The sequence below is a fragment of the Brienomyrus brachyistius genome, unplaced genomic scaffold (assembly GCF_023856365.1).
Source record: "Brienomyrus brachyistius isolate T26 unplaced genomic scaffold, BBRACH_0.4 scaffold74, whole genome shotgun sequence".
In the NCBI taxonomy this organism is placed as follows: domain Eukaryota; kingdom Metazoa; phylum Chordata; class Actinopteri; order Osteoglossiformes; family Mormyridae; genus Brienomyrus; species Brienomyrus brachyistius.
In genome coordinates this window covers 554,945-570,515 of record NW_026042349.1, presented here as the reverse complement: position 1 = coordinate 570,515, position 15,571 = coordinate 554,945, and the positions used below count along the sequence as shown (strand labels likewise).

General features: G+C 41.7%; 2 protein-coding genes across 8 annotated transcripts; one reads left to right on the top strand and one right to left on the bottom strand.

Moving 5' to 3' along the window:
- Positions 1-196: 196 nt before the first annotated feature.
- On the bottom strand, positions 197-4,700 carry LOC125726651 (transmembrane protein 263-like). 3 transcript variants are annotated; one of them, XM_049002995.1, is made up of 5 exons: positions 4,596-4,700; positions 3,791-3,852; positions 3,508-3,596; positions 2,269-2,347; positions 197-1,212 (listed from the first exon to the last, which is right to left on the bottom strand). In XM_049002995.1, the coding sequence occupies exons 3-5, from the start codon at positions 3,514-3,516 to the stop codon at positions 926-928; spliced, it is 375 nt and encodes a 124-aa protein (XP_048858952.1). In that variant the 5' UTR covers positions 3,517-3,596; positions 3,791-3,852; positions 4,596-4,700; the 3' UTR covers positions 197-925. The 3 variants fall into 3 exon arrangements, with proteins under 3 accessions (XP_048858952.1, XP_048858953.1, XP_048858950.1); XM_049002996.1 differs by lacking the exon at positions 4,596-4,700 and having other exon boundaries at positions 3,736-4,156; XM_049002993.1 differs by lacking the exon at positions 4,596-4,700 and having other exon boundaries at positions 3,791-4,155.
- Positions 4,701-4,977: 277 nt separating this feature from the next.
- Positions 4,978-10,964, top strand: LOC125726661 (26S proteasome non-ATPase regulatory subunit 13-like). Of its 5 annotated transcripts, none has more exons than XM_049003010.1 (14): positions 4,978-5,062; positions 5,221-5,338; positions 5,481-5,559; positions 6,424-6,458; positions 6,775-6,830; positions 6,911-6,954; positions 7,312-7,398; positions 7,610-7,781; positions 7,923-8,002; positions 9,031-9,156; positions 9,540-9,602; positions 9,823-9,903; positions 10,098-10,214; positions 10,407-10,964. In XM_049003010.1, exons 2-14 carry the CDS (start codon positions 5,235-5,237, stop codon positions 10,509-10,511), a joined length of 1,149 nt encoding a protein of 382 aa, XP_048858967.1. In that variant the 5' UTR covers positions 4,978-5,062; positions 5,221-5,234; the 3' UTR covers positions 10,512-10,964. The 5 variants fall into 5 exon arrangements, with proteins under 5 accessions (XP_048858967.1, XP_048858968.1, XP_048858966.1 ...); XM_049003012.1 differs by lacking the exon at positions 4,978-5,062 and adding an exon at positions 5,118-5,195 and having other exon boundaries at positions 5,268-5,338; XM_049003011.1 differs by lacking the exon at positions 4,978-5,062 and having other exon boundaries at positions 5,117-5,338; positions 7,926-8,002.
- The last annotated feature ends 4,607 nt before the right edge of the window (positions 10,965-15,571 follow it).

Here is a 15,571-nt window from a genome sequence, read left to right as displayed (position 1 = left end):
TGAAAAATCAATATTTCATAGATGGGGGATGCAATATAATAATCTACTTCATTAATTGAATCACCCAGACAGAGACTACTTTTTGGTATCAGTCCACCACTGCCACCAACACTTCTCATTAGCACCACAACCTAAAAAGTATTTAGTGCATCATTTTCAAATTTTCCAGTGGGAAGCATAAACAATACTACATATATAGTATTACACAAATATTTTAATATATTGAAATTACACATAGCAAAATTCTCCGCAGTACTGTACCACAGGCAGATAGGCATAAAACTTTTTTCTTTTGCATTGAAGTGCAGTTAAACATTTAAACAGCAATGTTCATAAAAAATGCAGACCATTTCATACTGTACAGCTGCATGTGGACAGGTGCAAACTTCTTTTCTATGAGGATAGCCAGTAAATTTCCCCGGGTGTGTGTGACTAAACCAGAGGAGTCTCCAACAAGCTGATATAGCGACACGTACTGGATGCACTCATACAGCGCATCAAATGCATTAGTGCTCCTGCAAAATGTCAATTCATGGAGAACTGCAGCAGTACTAGATAAAGAACCGTAGAAATATGACCTGTAAAACAGCATTCAGTGATAAAACCCAAGACATCAGGAGAAACTGGAATGGAGCACGTGAGACGGGTTAGCACACAGCCAACATGCTGAACAGTGGATCGTGCTGAACTGAAAAGTGTCTCATAACTAGGGGAAAAAGCAAAAAGCTATACAAAGGCACTGAATAAATCTAAAATTCTGCTTCATCTCTGCTTGATGGAATAAATGTTCAGTCTTGTTTTAAGGCTCAGGAGTGTGTGTGTGTGTGTGTGTGTGTGTGTGTGTGTGTGTGTGTGTGTGTGTGTGTGTGTGTGTGTGTGTGTGTGTGTTGGGGGGGGGTCAGTTGGTGGCCCCAACTATTACATCTCACTCTGCCTTGTCTTTTGTTTTTTTGACAAAGGGCACTTTGCTGGCTACTGAGCCCCCGACTGTGGACACGCCCCCTGTCACTGCAGCCACGCCCCCTTTAACCAGGCTGACGCCCACAGATGGCACAGATGTCACTGCAGATTTGGTGATCTGCAGGCTCTTGCCCCCCAGCCAGGCTACACCTCCCACAGTGGCTCCCATCGCTCCCTTGGTGGCACTGAAGAGGCTTCCTGTCAGGCGCCACATCATGCCTGGCTGGGTCTCCGAATGCTCCTTCCCATCATCTGCACCAAAACACATAAGAACAAGCTTTTAGGGTTAAAGGTGAATATTCCTACTGGATACAACCTACTGTTAAAAAGGGGTGGAAGTTTAGAACTACGCGGTTACTGAGTGAACAGAGTGTTGGACTCCACTCTTGCGTCACAGTATGTGGGCTGCCACTTCGTGTTTGAGTTTCTGTTGTCCCTAAACACTTCCACTTTGCAATAATACCACTTACAGTTGACTATGGAATATCTAGAAGGGAAGAAATTTCATGAACTTATTACAAAAGGTGGCATCCTTTGTCAATGGGTTTGAATCAAACACCTGAATTTTAATGACTGAGAGGTGTGTCCCAATACTTTTGTCCAAAACACTTGGAAACGATTTTACCCAGAGCTTAAAAAACAGCTCCCTACATTCCCTTCCTAAAGCACCTAAACAGAATAGCATTCTAAACAGTAATCATGAAACTGATTTATGCCTATTACAGAAAAAAAAAGATATATTTTCTTACTTACTATGAAATGAATATGGATACATTGAATGGAACTGCAAATATTATTATTTTCATGTTTCAGCTTGAAAAATTGTGCAGTTGTGAACTGCTCTGAAGTTCAGGAAAGCTGTGTTTTGTGTGATCGCACACGTTCAGTGCCCTGCAGCTGTGTTTTGTGTGATCGCACACGTTCAGTGCCCTGCAGCTGTGTTTTGTGTGATCGCACACGTTCAGTGCCCTGCAGCTGTGTTTTGTGTGATCGCACACGTTCAGTGCCCTGCAGCTGTGTTTTGTGTGATCGCACACGTTCAGTGCCCTGCAGCTGTGTTTGTGTGATCGCACACGTTCAGTGCCCTGCAGCTGTGTTTTGTGTGATCGCACACGTTCAGTGCCCTGCAGCTTTGAACTACTGCCTCATTGTGTCATCTAGTAACAGTCACACTCATTTTCATTTCCAAGTCTGCCCTTTCAGACGTTTTTTTGAGGTTACAAAATACTTCAACATCATTAGTGCAAGATGGATTTTGAACACTGTGTAGCTTGACGTCAAAACTAAATTTAAAAATAAAGTATTTACCAGATACAGGCTGGCTGGGTGGAGGGTCTGCCTCGGTTTCCTGGTAACAGCCACTCTGCTGTGTGGCAGAGTTGACGCTCTGGTGAGAAAAAATGTCATATTCTCAAAGTTAATGGACATGATCAGACCCACCCCACAGCTATAGTATTTACTATATGCTCATTATCCAAAGTAATGGCCATTTCCTATTGTGATGATACTTTGCATGCCATTGAACAAACACATGTAGATATGAATCATTTAGTTTTGCACACATCCCATTTTGCTCTTCTATGAGACACACATACAGAAATATAGGTGAGAGATTGAAGTTAAGGGTCAAAGCGCAGGCTCAGACATTTGTCTGACGTCCTGGAGCAGTTTTTTGGGTTAAAGATCTTGCTATAACATGTTTCTGTTGGTAAAAATACACTTCAGGCTATTTTCAGAAGACATTTTAATGAAGCTTAACATTTGGGTACTTAACCCATTTGTATTGGGGGGGGTATGGCCTCACCAATCAGAACAGAGACAGGCCCTATTCCCCTGCCTATCCTTCACACGTGACACGTGGACCACAAATAAATTAAATTACTCAATAATAATAATAATAGTAATAAAGTATTTGTGGTGTAAGTGCGGCTATAGACAATTACGTTTAGGTAGCGCTCTAATAGTGCATCTCAAAGGAAACAAGAACTATAATAAACCATTCGACTAAACGCATAGTGTATAATCGTATGGGATAAAGTCGATCTGTTCCATGCTCATTTCAAGCGTGTTCCGCTTGAAAAGACAAAAAATACGTTAGGTCAGACTTACGACTACAAATACTATTAAATAAAAAAGCCTAAAGTCATAACCTTTCCCACACTCTTCTCACCCATAATTTATGTGAAATAAACGGTGAATTGTTTTGAGTGCTAAGCTCAATACGCTATATTATATCTGTCGTATAATATATACCTGCTCTGTCCAAGAAATTTAATTCGAGCACATGTGTCGTTTGTAAAGATATGAACTTCCCCTTAACACACCTTGACTCTTCGTGTTTATTACCATTACTATGCATAACATGTAATATACATCAGAATATTGTTTTCATCGTAATACAAATCTTTACATTCTCATGAAATCAGCAACTTTAACATAAAAAATACCTAATACTGAGGCTAAAACCTCAGTTTTTAAGTTTTAGAGTAATTCCCGAAAGCAAAAAGTTATTAATAGTCATGAGTGTAAGAAAAATCCAGCGTTTACCTTCACCATTGTCTCCAGATGCGTTAGATGTTCTCCCGTATGACCCTGCTGGGATTATTTCAGCGTCGGTTTACCTGGGATACCTTTCCCTGTTGGCCGCCAAACATCGGGCACAAAGGAAAACACATTCAGACCTGAGCAATGCGTACAATAAAAAAACAGAATAGTCCTTCTCTGCGGCGCGTTAGTTGCAAACGGCGTACGGTACTATTGTCTAACTGCACTAACTTGTCACCGGGCCGAGCGGCGCAGCCCCGCTGCCGACGTGGCGCTCGCTGCTCACCGAGTCAGTCCGCTGCCTCAGTCCGGATCTTGCGTCACTTCAACCACAGCGCAAACATTTTGCTACAATCGGACGAAAATACTCCTTATAAAACAAATCATGCGTATTTTGACTTGCACAATATGCTATCTAACGTCTCAAAGTAGTTGAAATAAACTGTGTAAATGTGTAAATATTTGAATGCGTCCCTCGTTTGAAAATGTTTGTTAAAATGAGAGCTTAGAATTTTGAATATTTCACGTTAATATACAAGGTGTTCACGCTAATACAAACTCGTTCATAACCTTGATTAATCAAGATACAACTATAAGAGTTAACTGAAGTGAATGCTGGTAATATGTATTCCTGCTCTAATAAATTAACAGGGAACTTGTCCTTCACAGCACGTCACTACGTTACTAATTATAGCGGCTTCCTTTTATAAACATAAGCAGCCCTTTTAAGCAGCCCTTTAAGCAGCCCTTTTGCCTTTGACTGCATTAGGGAATCCATTTTTCAAAATATGGTACTATTCTGCACTTACAGGTATTTTATCAGTTTACATTGAGTTTATATTTTAAAAATTGCCGTTAGGTTGATGTTTCTTGACGTTTTTAGCAATTCTGCCCGGAGTAGCATGCGAATAAAACACCATTTACTATACAAATAATTGCGTAAATAAGAGAACCATGTGGTTAGTGCATGTGAGTTTTCGCATGTGTTTACCAGACCTCCCAACACATTTTACGTGTCTTTGTTCTATTCCAGTAGCAGTTTGGATCTCCATTAACAGTTAAAGAAGTGCTTGGACCAAAATACAACTTACGTATGCAGTGACTGGTGCATTAAAATTGAGATATAGGGGAACCACTGAAAGATATGTCTGTCCACAGAGAAGAACAGCAACCAACAGCATAAACAGAAATGGTTACACGAAGATACACACTTGCCCGATAAAATATGTGGGCACTAATTGCAGCAGACATTTTACTGAAAGGATGTAGCTGTGTACTGAGTAGATCAATTGCAATTTTATGTGCAGGTGCATACATTTTGAGGGGGAGGGGGACAAATACCGCGGTATATGGTGTTACCGTAATATCCCCCCTCCCAGCTGTCCCTTATCCGCCTCGGTGTGGGCGTGTTAGCTAAGGCCAAACTGCAGCAAATATCTACTCAGATCTTTTTCCCATAATATCTACGGCTTAGGATGTTGTATTATTTAAAGCCAATGAGATAATGAATTTGGTGTGTGAATCAACCAGTCTAGACTAGCAGGATTGCTAATTTCAGGTGATATAAATTATGCACCATCAAACCAACCATCACTTATTATTACCACGGATATCATAAATGAGATATTTTAGAGTACCGTGCTCGTTTTCGATAGTTCAAGCATCTTGGGGAAAATTCAATCGAATTTAAGGTGTTTTTTTTTCTCCTGTAATTAGTTGCTTTTGAAGTCATGCTGCGGAAAGACGCTGTTGTTTATCTTCAGGAACAGCAGGGACGATACCATGACAAAGAAAGGGAGAAACTGATAAAAATGGAGGATCTTTACAAAAAGAGGTCATTGAAACGCAGTTTCCCCTGTTTTGTATAAACGTTCTTGTTTTTGGCTTGCCGAAGGCATGAGGGTCTGATAGCTGACTTTAAAACAGCGTCACCCCGGGGCGTTTTCCAGGGTAAAGTAGGTGCGCTTTCCTTCTAGGCGCTGGCATCAGCTGACGGTGGAGCTGCTGGACTACGTTCAGCGCCCGGCTCTTGCCTCTGATGGCAGGATTCTGAAGGTTTGTTCTGAAGGGACAACCGCGCACTAAATGAGGGCAGTGCGTAAGCAGTGTTTTGCATGACCCGACAGACCTTTACTGTAAACATCTGCCTTTCAGTTAACTTAGCATTCACAGTATGGGCTTGTTTACACTGGGAATAACAACTAGCCTTCTCGTCGGAGGGTAAACCGGTATCTCTCAATATTACAACCGCTTATCCTGATAAAGGACCAAGCAGACCTGTCATTCATCAGATTATAGTAACTTTTATAACGCCATTAGAGACCAAGATACTCTTTCGCCCCCTGCTGTGCGATGTGCGGATGTCTTACAGACACAGTTAAGATACCTTCTCTCGCAGTTTACAGTGAAAGCCTTTGTTACGCCTTTCGTTGCAGTGAGCCAACAGAAAAGTACCGATCTCCGTGAAAAGGCTGATGGCGCTCATTTCCCTTAAACAGAATATGGTGACTGTTTTTAAGAAGTGGAATATTCATCTTGTGTGTGTGTGTGTGTGTGTGTATGTATGTATGTGAGATATATATATATATATATATATATATATATATATATATATATATATATATATATATATATATATATATATATATATATATATATATATATATATATATATATATATATATATATGAACACTTAATGTTATCACTTTGATATTAGCTGTTGCTTTGAATTTTTAATAATTTAGTTTTACATTTTACCCAACACTTGCATCCTTTTTGGTAAAAAAGCAGGCACCTTCAGAAAGCTTTTTTACACATCTTCCCTTCATGCTTCTTTTGGTGTGTGAAATATACATAGTTTTCATTTGAATTTATGCCTAAGCTGCAAATTCATTCCATCAGTTGTCCTTTTCCACAGTTGTATGAGAACTTCATCTGCGACTTTGAACACAGGTGAGTTCTGTTGCAGGAAGTTTGCATGTCCTTTGTAGGTTGAGAAGACTCTGGTCTTTTAAGAGAACACCGTTATCCTTGCATTGTCACAGCTGACACATTGTGATGTTTGATGCAAAGCAAATCTTCTGTGTAGTCATGCTGTGATTCCTATCTACCAGTACTCATTACGTTGTCATTTTGACATTGAATCTTTGCACTTGTATGTGGAAATGCATTTCAAAACACTTGCAATAGTAGTGATGTCAGAATGGCCCTATTTGCCCTTAAATCAAAGTAATAGACATATAATTCAATCTGCTCCACATTTTGCCAGAATGAATCCATTGTCCCTTGTGGAAATGATCCTTCTAGCTGCACAGCAAGTGCCTGGTGAGTCAGTGCAATGGCTGCGTTCATCATGTGGACTTGGTCATCGTGCAAACTAACGTTATCGTCCTTCTCGAGAACAGATGCTGGAAATGCCTTGAAGCTGCTTGAGAAAACCAGAGAGAAGGTATCAACTGTGGTACTTTCATTACACTGTTACGTCAGCCATCTTGGGGGTAGCAGATATATTTTAGTTGTATGCAGTGCCATCTAGAGGATTATTTAAGAACAGCTTGCCTGTGGAAGCCCGACGTTTTTCCTTTGTGTTGACTTGTAGGCTTTGGGTGAACCTTATGTTTGCTTAGAAACGGTTGTCAGGTTGATCGTGATTCAGCAGTGTCTGTATTCTGCACGGTCTTAGTCGAGTGTAGCTGAAGGAGCAAGCATTTTGTTGCACATGGCCAGTAAAGAAGTTGAATTTTTAAATAAAAATGAATTCATGTTTTTAAGATTAAATTGGAATGATGTCCTTGATTCTTAACAGGTGAAAGGAAACAGTGAGGCAGTAATTCTCTGCCTTACTGCCATGTCCACTATGAAGTTAAAAAGCGGGGACCTCCCAGCAGGAAAGGTTCGTTCTGCAATAATTTTATTTGGAAATGAAGCTGGGTCTGGCACCAAGCTATTCTGCCCTCTGCTGGTTGGAATTCCAATTGCACCACTTGCTATGCTCAAAGCACTTCAAGCTGGCTTCCAGCATTGTCTCAGCTGCTGTAGTTGGAGGCAAAGTCAGGTTAACAGGTCCTATACTGTATGACGTCGTTGTGCTATTCTGCCTGCAGAGCCTCCTGGCTACTGCAGAGACCATGCTGGAACAGCTGCCTGGGCTCAGCTCCACCCACAGCCGCTTCTATTGTGCCTCCAGCAGTTACTATCGGGCCACAGGGCAGCATGCTCTCTATTACAGGCAGGCCTTGCGCTACTTGGGCTGTGTACAGATTAAGGAACTCTCAGGTAAAAGGGCCATTTGCTGTGTGATGTCACTGTGCTAGTCTGTGCCTCTAGCGGTTACTACCGGGCCACAGGGCTTGCATTACTTGGGCAGTGTACAGATTATGGAGCTTCGCTAACCCTTCTGCCACCATCTCCCTGCAGCAGATGTCCAGCAGCAGACGGCTGTCAAGTTGGCGCTGGCTGCACTGCTGGGTGATGGGCTCTACAACTTTGGGCACCTGGTGAGGACCCACTGGTCCAGTGTACAGGGACATCATCAAGGGTGTATGTTTGCAGTGCATGTTTAGAGAGCCATTTTATGTTTTGGAAGCTGCACAGAACTGTGATAACTGGCACTTGGTGGAATGTTAAAGGATTGTATCTTCGTATTGACAGGAAAGGCCATATTGGCAAAGTCTCTCTAAGAAAATGTTGTAAGGTTTAGACTTCCTGAACAAAGATGCGTAATATCCACAAATGTCAGAATAATTATTGTCAAGGATCGGCAATGATTGTCATGATTTGAGGGCCTTTGCTGCACTGTGTCTGATTTGCTTTGCCCATCAGGACAATTACAGGGACCTTGTTTGTAAGTTGGGTCATGCATCAGGACAGTGCTCCAGAACAGAACAGCAGGTTTGTCAGGCTCTACACAAGAACTTAACTTTTGCTTTTGACTTTACCTGAGACCTAAACACTATTTAGAGCTGACCTGAAATTAGCGCTTTGTGGTTTTAAACCCGGACATGTCACCAAGGCCGTTGTTCGAGGAGTTTTGTAATTCCTTTGTAGCTAACAAAGCCACACTTTTATTAGTAAACCTGTTGGGTGTGGAGTAACCTATCCAAAGTAATGTCTTCCCACATAGTGGTCTTGAATACCTCCTAAAATGACATAATTGATACTTCACTGATCCCCATAAGGAAATTCTCTTTACGTCTCCCCCCAACTTGCTCTCTGTAGGTGAGCGCAAGCTGTCTGAAGGGCAGCCACCCATTGTAGCACCAAGGAACTGCCTGTGATCAAAAGGTCACTGGTTTGGCTGGAGGTCTGCCAAGTGTCAAATATACATGCAGAAAATCAACTTTTTAAATCCCCTTTTATAGTCCTGGAATGCCAATGTCATTTTAGTCAAGCTTATATTGTGGTTCAGTTTAGTGCTCAGAGGGGAAGCTGTCTTCAGTTAATGCCTACATTGAGTTTACCAACTGGCCCAGATTGGTATGTGTGTTTTTTTTTTTTTTTTTATAAATACACGCTTATCTTCCAGTTGCTGCATCCCATCTTGGCAACACTGCAGACTGCAGAGACACAGTGGCTGGTCCAAACACTCTATGCCTTCAACCGTGGGAGCGTCAAGAGTTTTGATGCTCTGCGGGACTCTTGGAGCTCACAGGTGTGAGTCAACCCTGGGCATGACTGTGGTGGACTCAGGATGCAGCCTGTTCTCACCGGGAGTCTGCCACAGTTAGGTCTTAACACAATACCTATCAATTTGCTATAACAATGGGTGTTTGGGAATGTCTTAAATTCTGATTGGTTGATGCAGTAAATGTGTTTTCTTGCGCGTAAATCTTGAGTCCACTAAACAGTTCTATTTTTTTTTTTTTTTTTTTTTTTTTTTTTTTTTATGTTGCTACATTATCCATTGTTGGTATATGTGTGTGTGTGTGTGTGTGTGAGACCTTAATCCCCTGCATGTGTTAGTATGCCACAGTGTTCTCACACCATGCGTTCTTCACATGGATGGTATGACAAAGCCCACTTCATTATGCTTAGACAGATCTAGCCGCCAATGAGAAGAAACTGAGAAAGAAGCTGCAGCTACTGTGTCTACTGGAGGTGAGGCTTGAGTCGGGTGCGTCAGTGTTATACCGTCTTTATTGTAGCACAGTGGTTTAAGGACTAATCTGTCGTCAATGACTGTTCCTTTATGCAAGTTACTTGCTTAGATTATAGGTGAATAAATTTACAGAACCAGACTCAGTGTTCAAACTCTCATAGCTCTGTTATGTTGGTAAGATGTGTATTTCAATGGACCATAAGTTACATGGATTTGCAGATGATCTTCACAAGACCAGCGCACTGCAGACAGATGACCTTTGAGAAGATTGCCATGGAAACGGAGCTGCCAATCACTGAGGTGCTTATTTATAGGACATTGTTGGATATATTTGAAAGTGCTTACTGGTATCTAGTGGAAGTGCTTACAAATTCAAAAAATGGCATGGTTTTGAGAAATGAATATTGCCTGCTGTTAGAGTGCAGGGTTGCATGGTAATGGTGGAGTGTGTGGGCACATTTTGCATTACTCCTGAGATCTTGGTATGTGAGCAGGTGGAGCTTTTGGTGATGAAGGCGCTGTCCAGCGGATTGGTGAAGGGCAGCATTGATGAGGTGGATGGTCAAGTGCACATGACCTGGGTGCAGCCAAGGGTGATGGACCTGCAGCAGGTGAGGATGGCAGAGCTTTTGGGGATTTAGATCATGGAGTGTATGATGCTGAAGTTTCAGATTGGGTGAGATGATTGCGATTAGCATGTAGGAGGTATAGGGAGTAGTTAAGCAAATGAGTGAGTGAATAAGTGTTAAACCAGTAGGTTGTAGCGTAGGAAATTATTGAAGTCTTTATTTTGTAATCTTCAGATCTGTGGCATGAAGGGCTGCTTGGAGACATGGTGCAGTGGTGTAAGGATGACTTCTATGCTAGTGGAGAATCATGCTGATGAGGTGCTGGGATACCAGGCATGAACACTGAACATAGTGTGAAAGCTGTAACTATGCTACTGAGGAGCATTTAAGACCTGCTGTCTGTTTAAGGAATAAACATCACTGGTACTTCTATGGCCTGGAGAACCTTATTTTGCTGAAGAGAGACCATGCTGGTGTTTTGATGGGGGATTTATGGACAGACTTCGGACAGACTATTCCACAAGCCCAAAGGGAACCTTCCAGACACACGTTCAGAAAGGACATGCTGTTAAGAAGGGCAAACATAGCATGTAGGGTATGCAAAGGAGATCAGCACTGGCATCACTACAGTGATTAAGGACCATATGCTCCAGAATGGGCAGAATGTGGTTGGCTCAAGAATGCTATGTAACTTAAAGGGCAGCTGCAACATTGTGATGCCATGTGCCTGTATACCACTGATTTGATCTTGGTGTTAAAGAAAATTAAATGGACTTGTCCATCTCATAAGAACAGTCAGGAAGGCATTGCCTCCCTTCAGTCCTTTCGTGGAAAACTCCAGCTGCCTCTCATCTGCTTCCTCGTTAGTCATGTATGAGCATGCCTCCCAGTCCTGTGGTCCCCAGTCTGGTTATTGTCATCACCCTAGAGTGTGCTCCAGTGCTTTCCCCTATTGCTAGTTGTGCCTTCTCGTTGACCCCTTGTGGTCTGCTTTTGGTTGCCCTGTTACCATTCTGTTAAACCCCTTGCTATTTGTACTAACACCTGCTCCTGCCTTCTTCATTATTAGAACATGGCAAAACACAAATTTTGATTACTTCAAAGCCTTGATGACTTACCATTAGTAAGAAATTATTAGAGGTACTTTTTTTTGACAAAAAACATTTTAAATGAAGGGTGTAAAATTTAGCAGATGTTCTGGAAACACTGCTTAAGAGTAGATCAGGTTAAAATGCTCTTGATAGTGCTTATTTTTACCGTTCATCTATGTAGACAAAAGTATTGGGATTCCTGGCCATTGTACCTACAGGATGTTTTATTACATCCTCTTCTCAATCTGTAGGAATCAACATGGAGTTGGACCCCCTTTGCAGCTATAACAGCCACCACTCCCCTGGGAAGGCTTTCTACAAGTTTATGGAACGTGTCTGTGGGAATTTTTACCCATTCATACAAAAGTATGAGGTCAGCACTGATGTTGAACGTGAAGGCCTGGCTAGCAATCTCCATTCAAGTTCCTCCCAAAGGTGTTTGTTTGGGTTGCAGTCAGGTGTCTCTGTGGGCTAGTCAAGTTCTTCCACACAACCCCACCCAACCATGTCTTTATGGACCTTACTTTGTGCACTGGAGCACAGTCATGCTGGAATATAAAGGGTCCTTCCCCAAACTGTTTCCACAAAGTTGGAAGCATATAATAGTTCCAGTGAAGGAAACCCTTAACACTAAGACATTTTGGACTAAGGGGCCTTGCCCAGCCCCTTATACCAAATTTTATAGCTGGCACACTGTAATATTGAGGTAATATTCTCCTGGCAGCCGCAGAACTCATGTTGCACAGGATTCATGCAGTGATGCATTATTTGTCACTCCAAAGAATGTTTCCACTGCTTTCTGAGTCTGGTGGCAGCATGCTTTACACCACTCCATCTGAAGCCTGGCATTGTACCTGGTAATGTAAGACTTGCATGCAGAAGCTTGGCTATGGAAGCCTATTCCATGAAGCTCCCAGCGCAGTTTTTGTGTTGGGGTTAATGCCAAAGGAAGTGAGGAACTCTGCAGTTCCTGAGTCAGCAGAGCGTTGTCAACTTTTACTCACAAAACGCCTCAGCACTCGGGAACCGCCCTCCGTTACTTTACATGGAGTTTCTGTTGTTCCTAAACACTTACACTTTCCAAAAATACCTCTTGCATTAACCATGGAATATCTAGCAGGGTACTCCGGTTTCCCCCTACAGTTCAAAGACATGCTGAGGCTAACTGGAGTTGCTAAATTGCCCATAGGTGTGCGTGTGTGATTGACTGGTGTGTGAGTGTGCCCTGCGATGGGCTGCCCCCCATCCTGGGTTGTTCCCTGCCTCGTGCCCATTGCATAGGCTCCGCAACCCCTGCGACTGAGTAGGATAAGCGATTTGGAAAATGGATGGATGGATATCTAGCAGGGAAAAAATTTCATGAACCGATTTATTACAGATTTTAATGATTCAGAGGTGTGTCTCAGTACTTTTATCCATATAATGTGTTTGTAAACCTGACCACATGGCTAGGTGCTTGATTTCATGCACCTTTGGTTTTGATCTGAATGACCTGAATAGGCTGTATGTACGCACATCTTCCGGATTCGTGCATACCAGCAAATCAACTTCCAGTTTCTATACACCTGTCAAAATGACACAGGTCTCTTTTACACTCTTTAATCTTTAGGTTATCTGCCTTTTCACAGTAATGCTATACTCCTTTGTCAGAGTTAACCCAATACACCATCAAATGTTTTTATTTTCTCTAACCGCTTATTAACAGTTTTAATTTTCCTCACCCCAGATCGCCTCAATCCCATGTCCTTAAATCAATTTCCGGTTGTTGCCATCACTTTTTTCTCATCACATCTTAATGCGGTGTTTTTTGTTTTGCCTTTCAAATTGTGCCTTCTTTTTTCGCGTGTTCAGCTTATCTTGGTTTAAAACACACTTTTGACTGTTATTGAAACAATGTGAACAACAGCAGCCTATGGACCAAGATACACTTCACAAGGAAGACGGGGGTAATTACATTTACATGTACTGTATTTGGCAGACGCCCTTAGTCAGAGCCGTTTCCATAAGTCCTTAGAAGTCTCATCGGTGAAGTAATACAATTATTAATGTAGTCTAAGATCTATAATGAAGTTAATTTATACACTATAGGCTGGATAAAAAGTATTTTACAAACCTTTTAATATATTTTCACATAGAGACCATTTAACGATGTTAATCACGAATAATCAAGGACACAACAGCCAAAAACAGGTATATTGGCCAACTTCAGTGAGGACATTCATTAGCAAATTAAACGCATGTATCTGTAATCGCTACTGGTTTATTATTTAAATAGATAATGGTTATTAAACCGATACAGGCTTTTTTACTACTGAAAGCAGGCGTCATGGTTAAGTGCCACGTCTGTGTTAATGAATAACTTTTTAGAATCTAAGTCTGACGCCCAGTTCACAGGCATAAGAAATATTTAAAGATACTCCGCCTGAGCTTAAACGACTCATCCCAGTAAATTACACCCAATAGTTCTCTTGCCTTTTGACATGACAAATAATTCTGCCGTGATACTTTATTCATCGGCACACATACGGCACAAAAGATTGAGACTGGTTAGAGGCGGAGGTACGGTGCTGATGTCCTCATATAAACAACACATTTATATCTCAAAAACTAAAGCAGCACAAACGAAAATAAGAACAAATTAGACGGCACGAACAATTCAGACCGGTTTAGTTAAAATCTGAAATGTATTGCATATACAGGCGTTGGACTGAAACTGGAACACTAGCCAAAGTGGTATTTGAGGCTTCACGTCTATGTATGCGCAACCTAGTATCCAGTCTTCACTGATTGTACATTACATCAGTAATAGCAGAGTGTGAAGGTTGAATTAGCAGAAGAATAGCACAGCTGTACATTAACTTGTTAATGCGCATCTCAGTGGCGCATGCGTCACCAGGACAGTAACGGGAGCGGCTTCCCGGAGCTTTTCTGCAAATAAATAGTGGTACGAATTGGACAAAAATCCACAAATAAATAGGAGCGGAGTAACAAATGTCGCGTGATCTACAAATATACGGAAAGTAATCCACAAATGTGCAAAACCTGTTTCAGGCATACAAATTGCAACATATTTTTCTGGATATGATTTTATACAACACAAATAAAAATACAATATTTGTGAATAGTAGTGTATTTGTGATTTTTTTTTGTCTACAGATCAACCGCAGTATGAAGTGGGCAAAAATGGACAAAATGGATAAAAAGGAGCGAAGTTACAAATGTAACGTGATCCACAAATATAGGCAGGTAAAGGCTGAATCGCGAATTGGTTAAAAATCGATGTAAATGTATATATGACGATTTAAACCGAAAATGAATCGCTACTTTAGGTGTACTATACGGTACTTTTCTTAACAGAAGAACTGGTGTAATATTACATTTGATTTCACTACGTCAGTTCGACGTCAGATGTCACTGCGTATTCACGTTGACATCATACGTCAGACATATAGTTTTGACCTGGTGCAGTGGTTAGCACTGTCGCCTCACATCTCTGGGACCCAGGTTCGAGTCTCCGCCTGGGTAACACGTGTGTGGAGTTTGCATGTTCTCCCCATGTCGTCGTGGGGTTTCCTCCTCCCCACAAAAATATGCTGAGGCTGAATTGCATGTGTGAGTGAATGGTGTGTGAGTGCCCTGCCATGGGCTAACCCCGCAACCACGGTTGTTCCCTGTCTCGTGCCCGTTGCTTCCGGGATGGGCTCCGGACACCCCCCCCCCCCCACCCAGTAGGATAAGTGGTTTGGAAAATAGATGGAGATGGCGAGCGAATTTGAAAGTGATGACACCCCTCCCCTCCGATCTTAAATCGGCGGCATGGCAGCATTTTAGCTTTCCAGTAATCACAAATGGAAACGGAAAGAAAAGCACAGACAAGACAAAAACTGTGTGCAAACATTGTAAAAGAATCAGTGTATCATTCCTTCATTCATTTTTCCATTCAAAACCGAAAACCAAAAATCAGGGTTTTTTTTCAATTATTGGTTTTGAAAACCAAAATCAAAAAACGGATAAAGAGCCGTTTCCCGATTTCCCATTTTGCACTCAAACCAAAAACTCAAAACCGAAAACTCAAATCCAAAATGGAAAAAACGGAAAACGAGCACTCATATTCCATTTTGGTTTTTTATTAGGTGCAAAGGGTGAAACCCGGAAGTGACTGTTATGCATGGTGGTCTCACAGTGATAAAATGGATGGCTTCATGTTGTTTCTTGGTAGTAAAAGGCTTTTACTCTAATGGTGCGTTCGTTTTTCTCTCAGAACTCGGAAATTCCGAGTTGAGTGACATCAAGTCTGACAATCTCCTG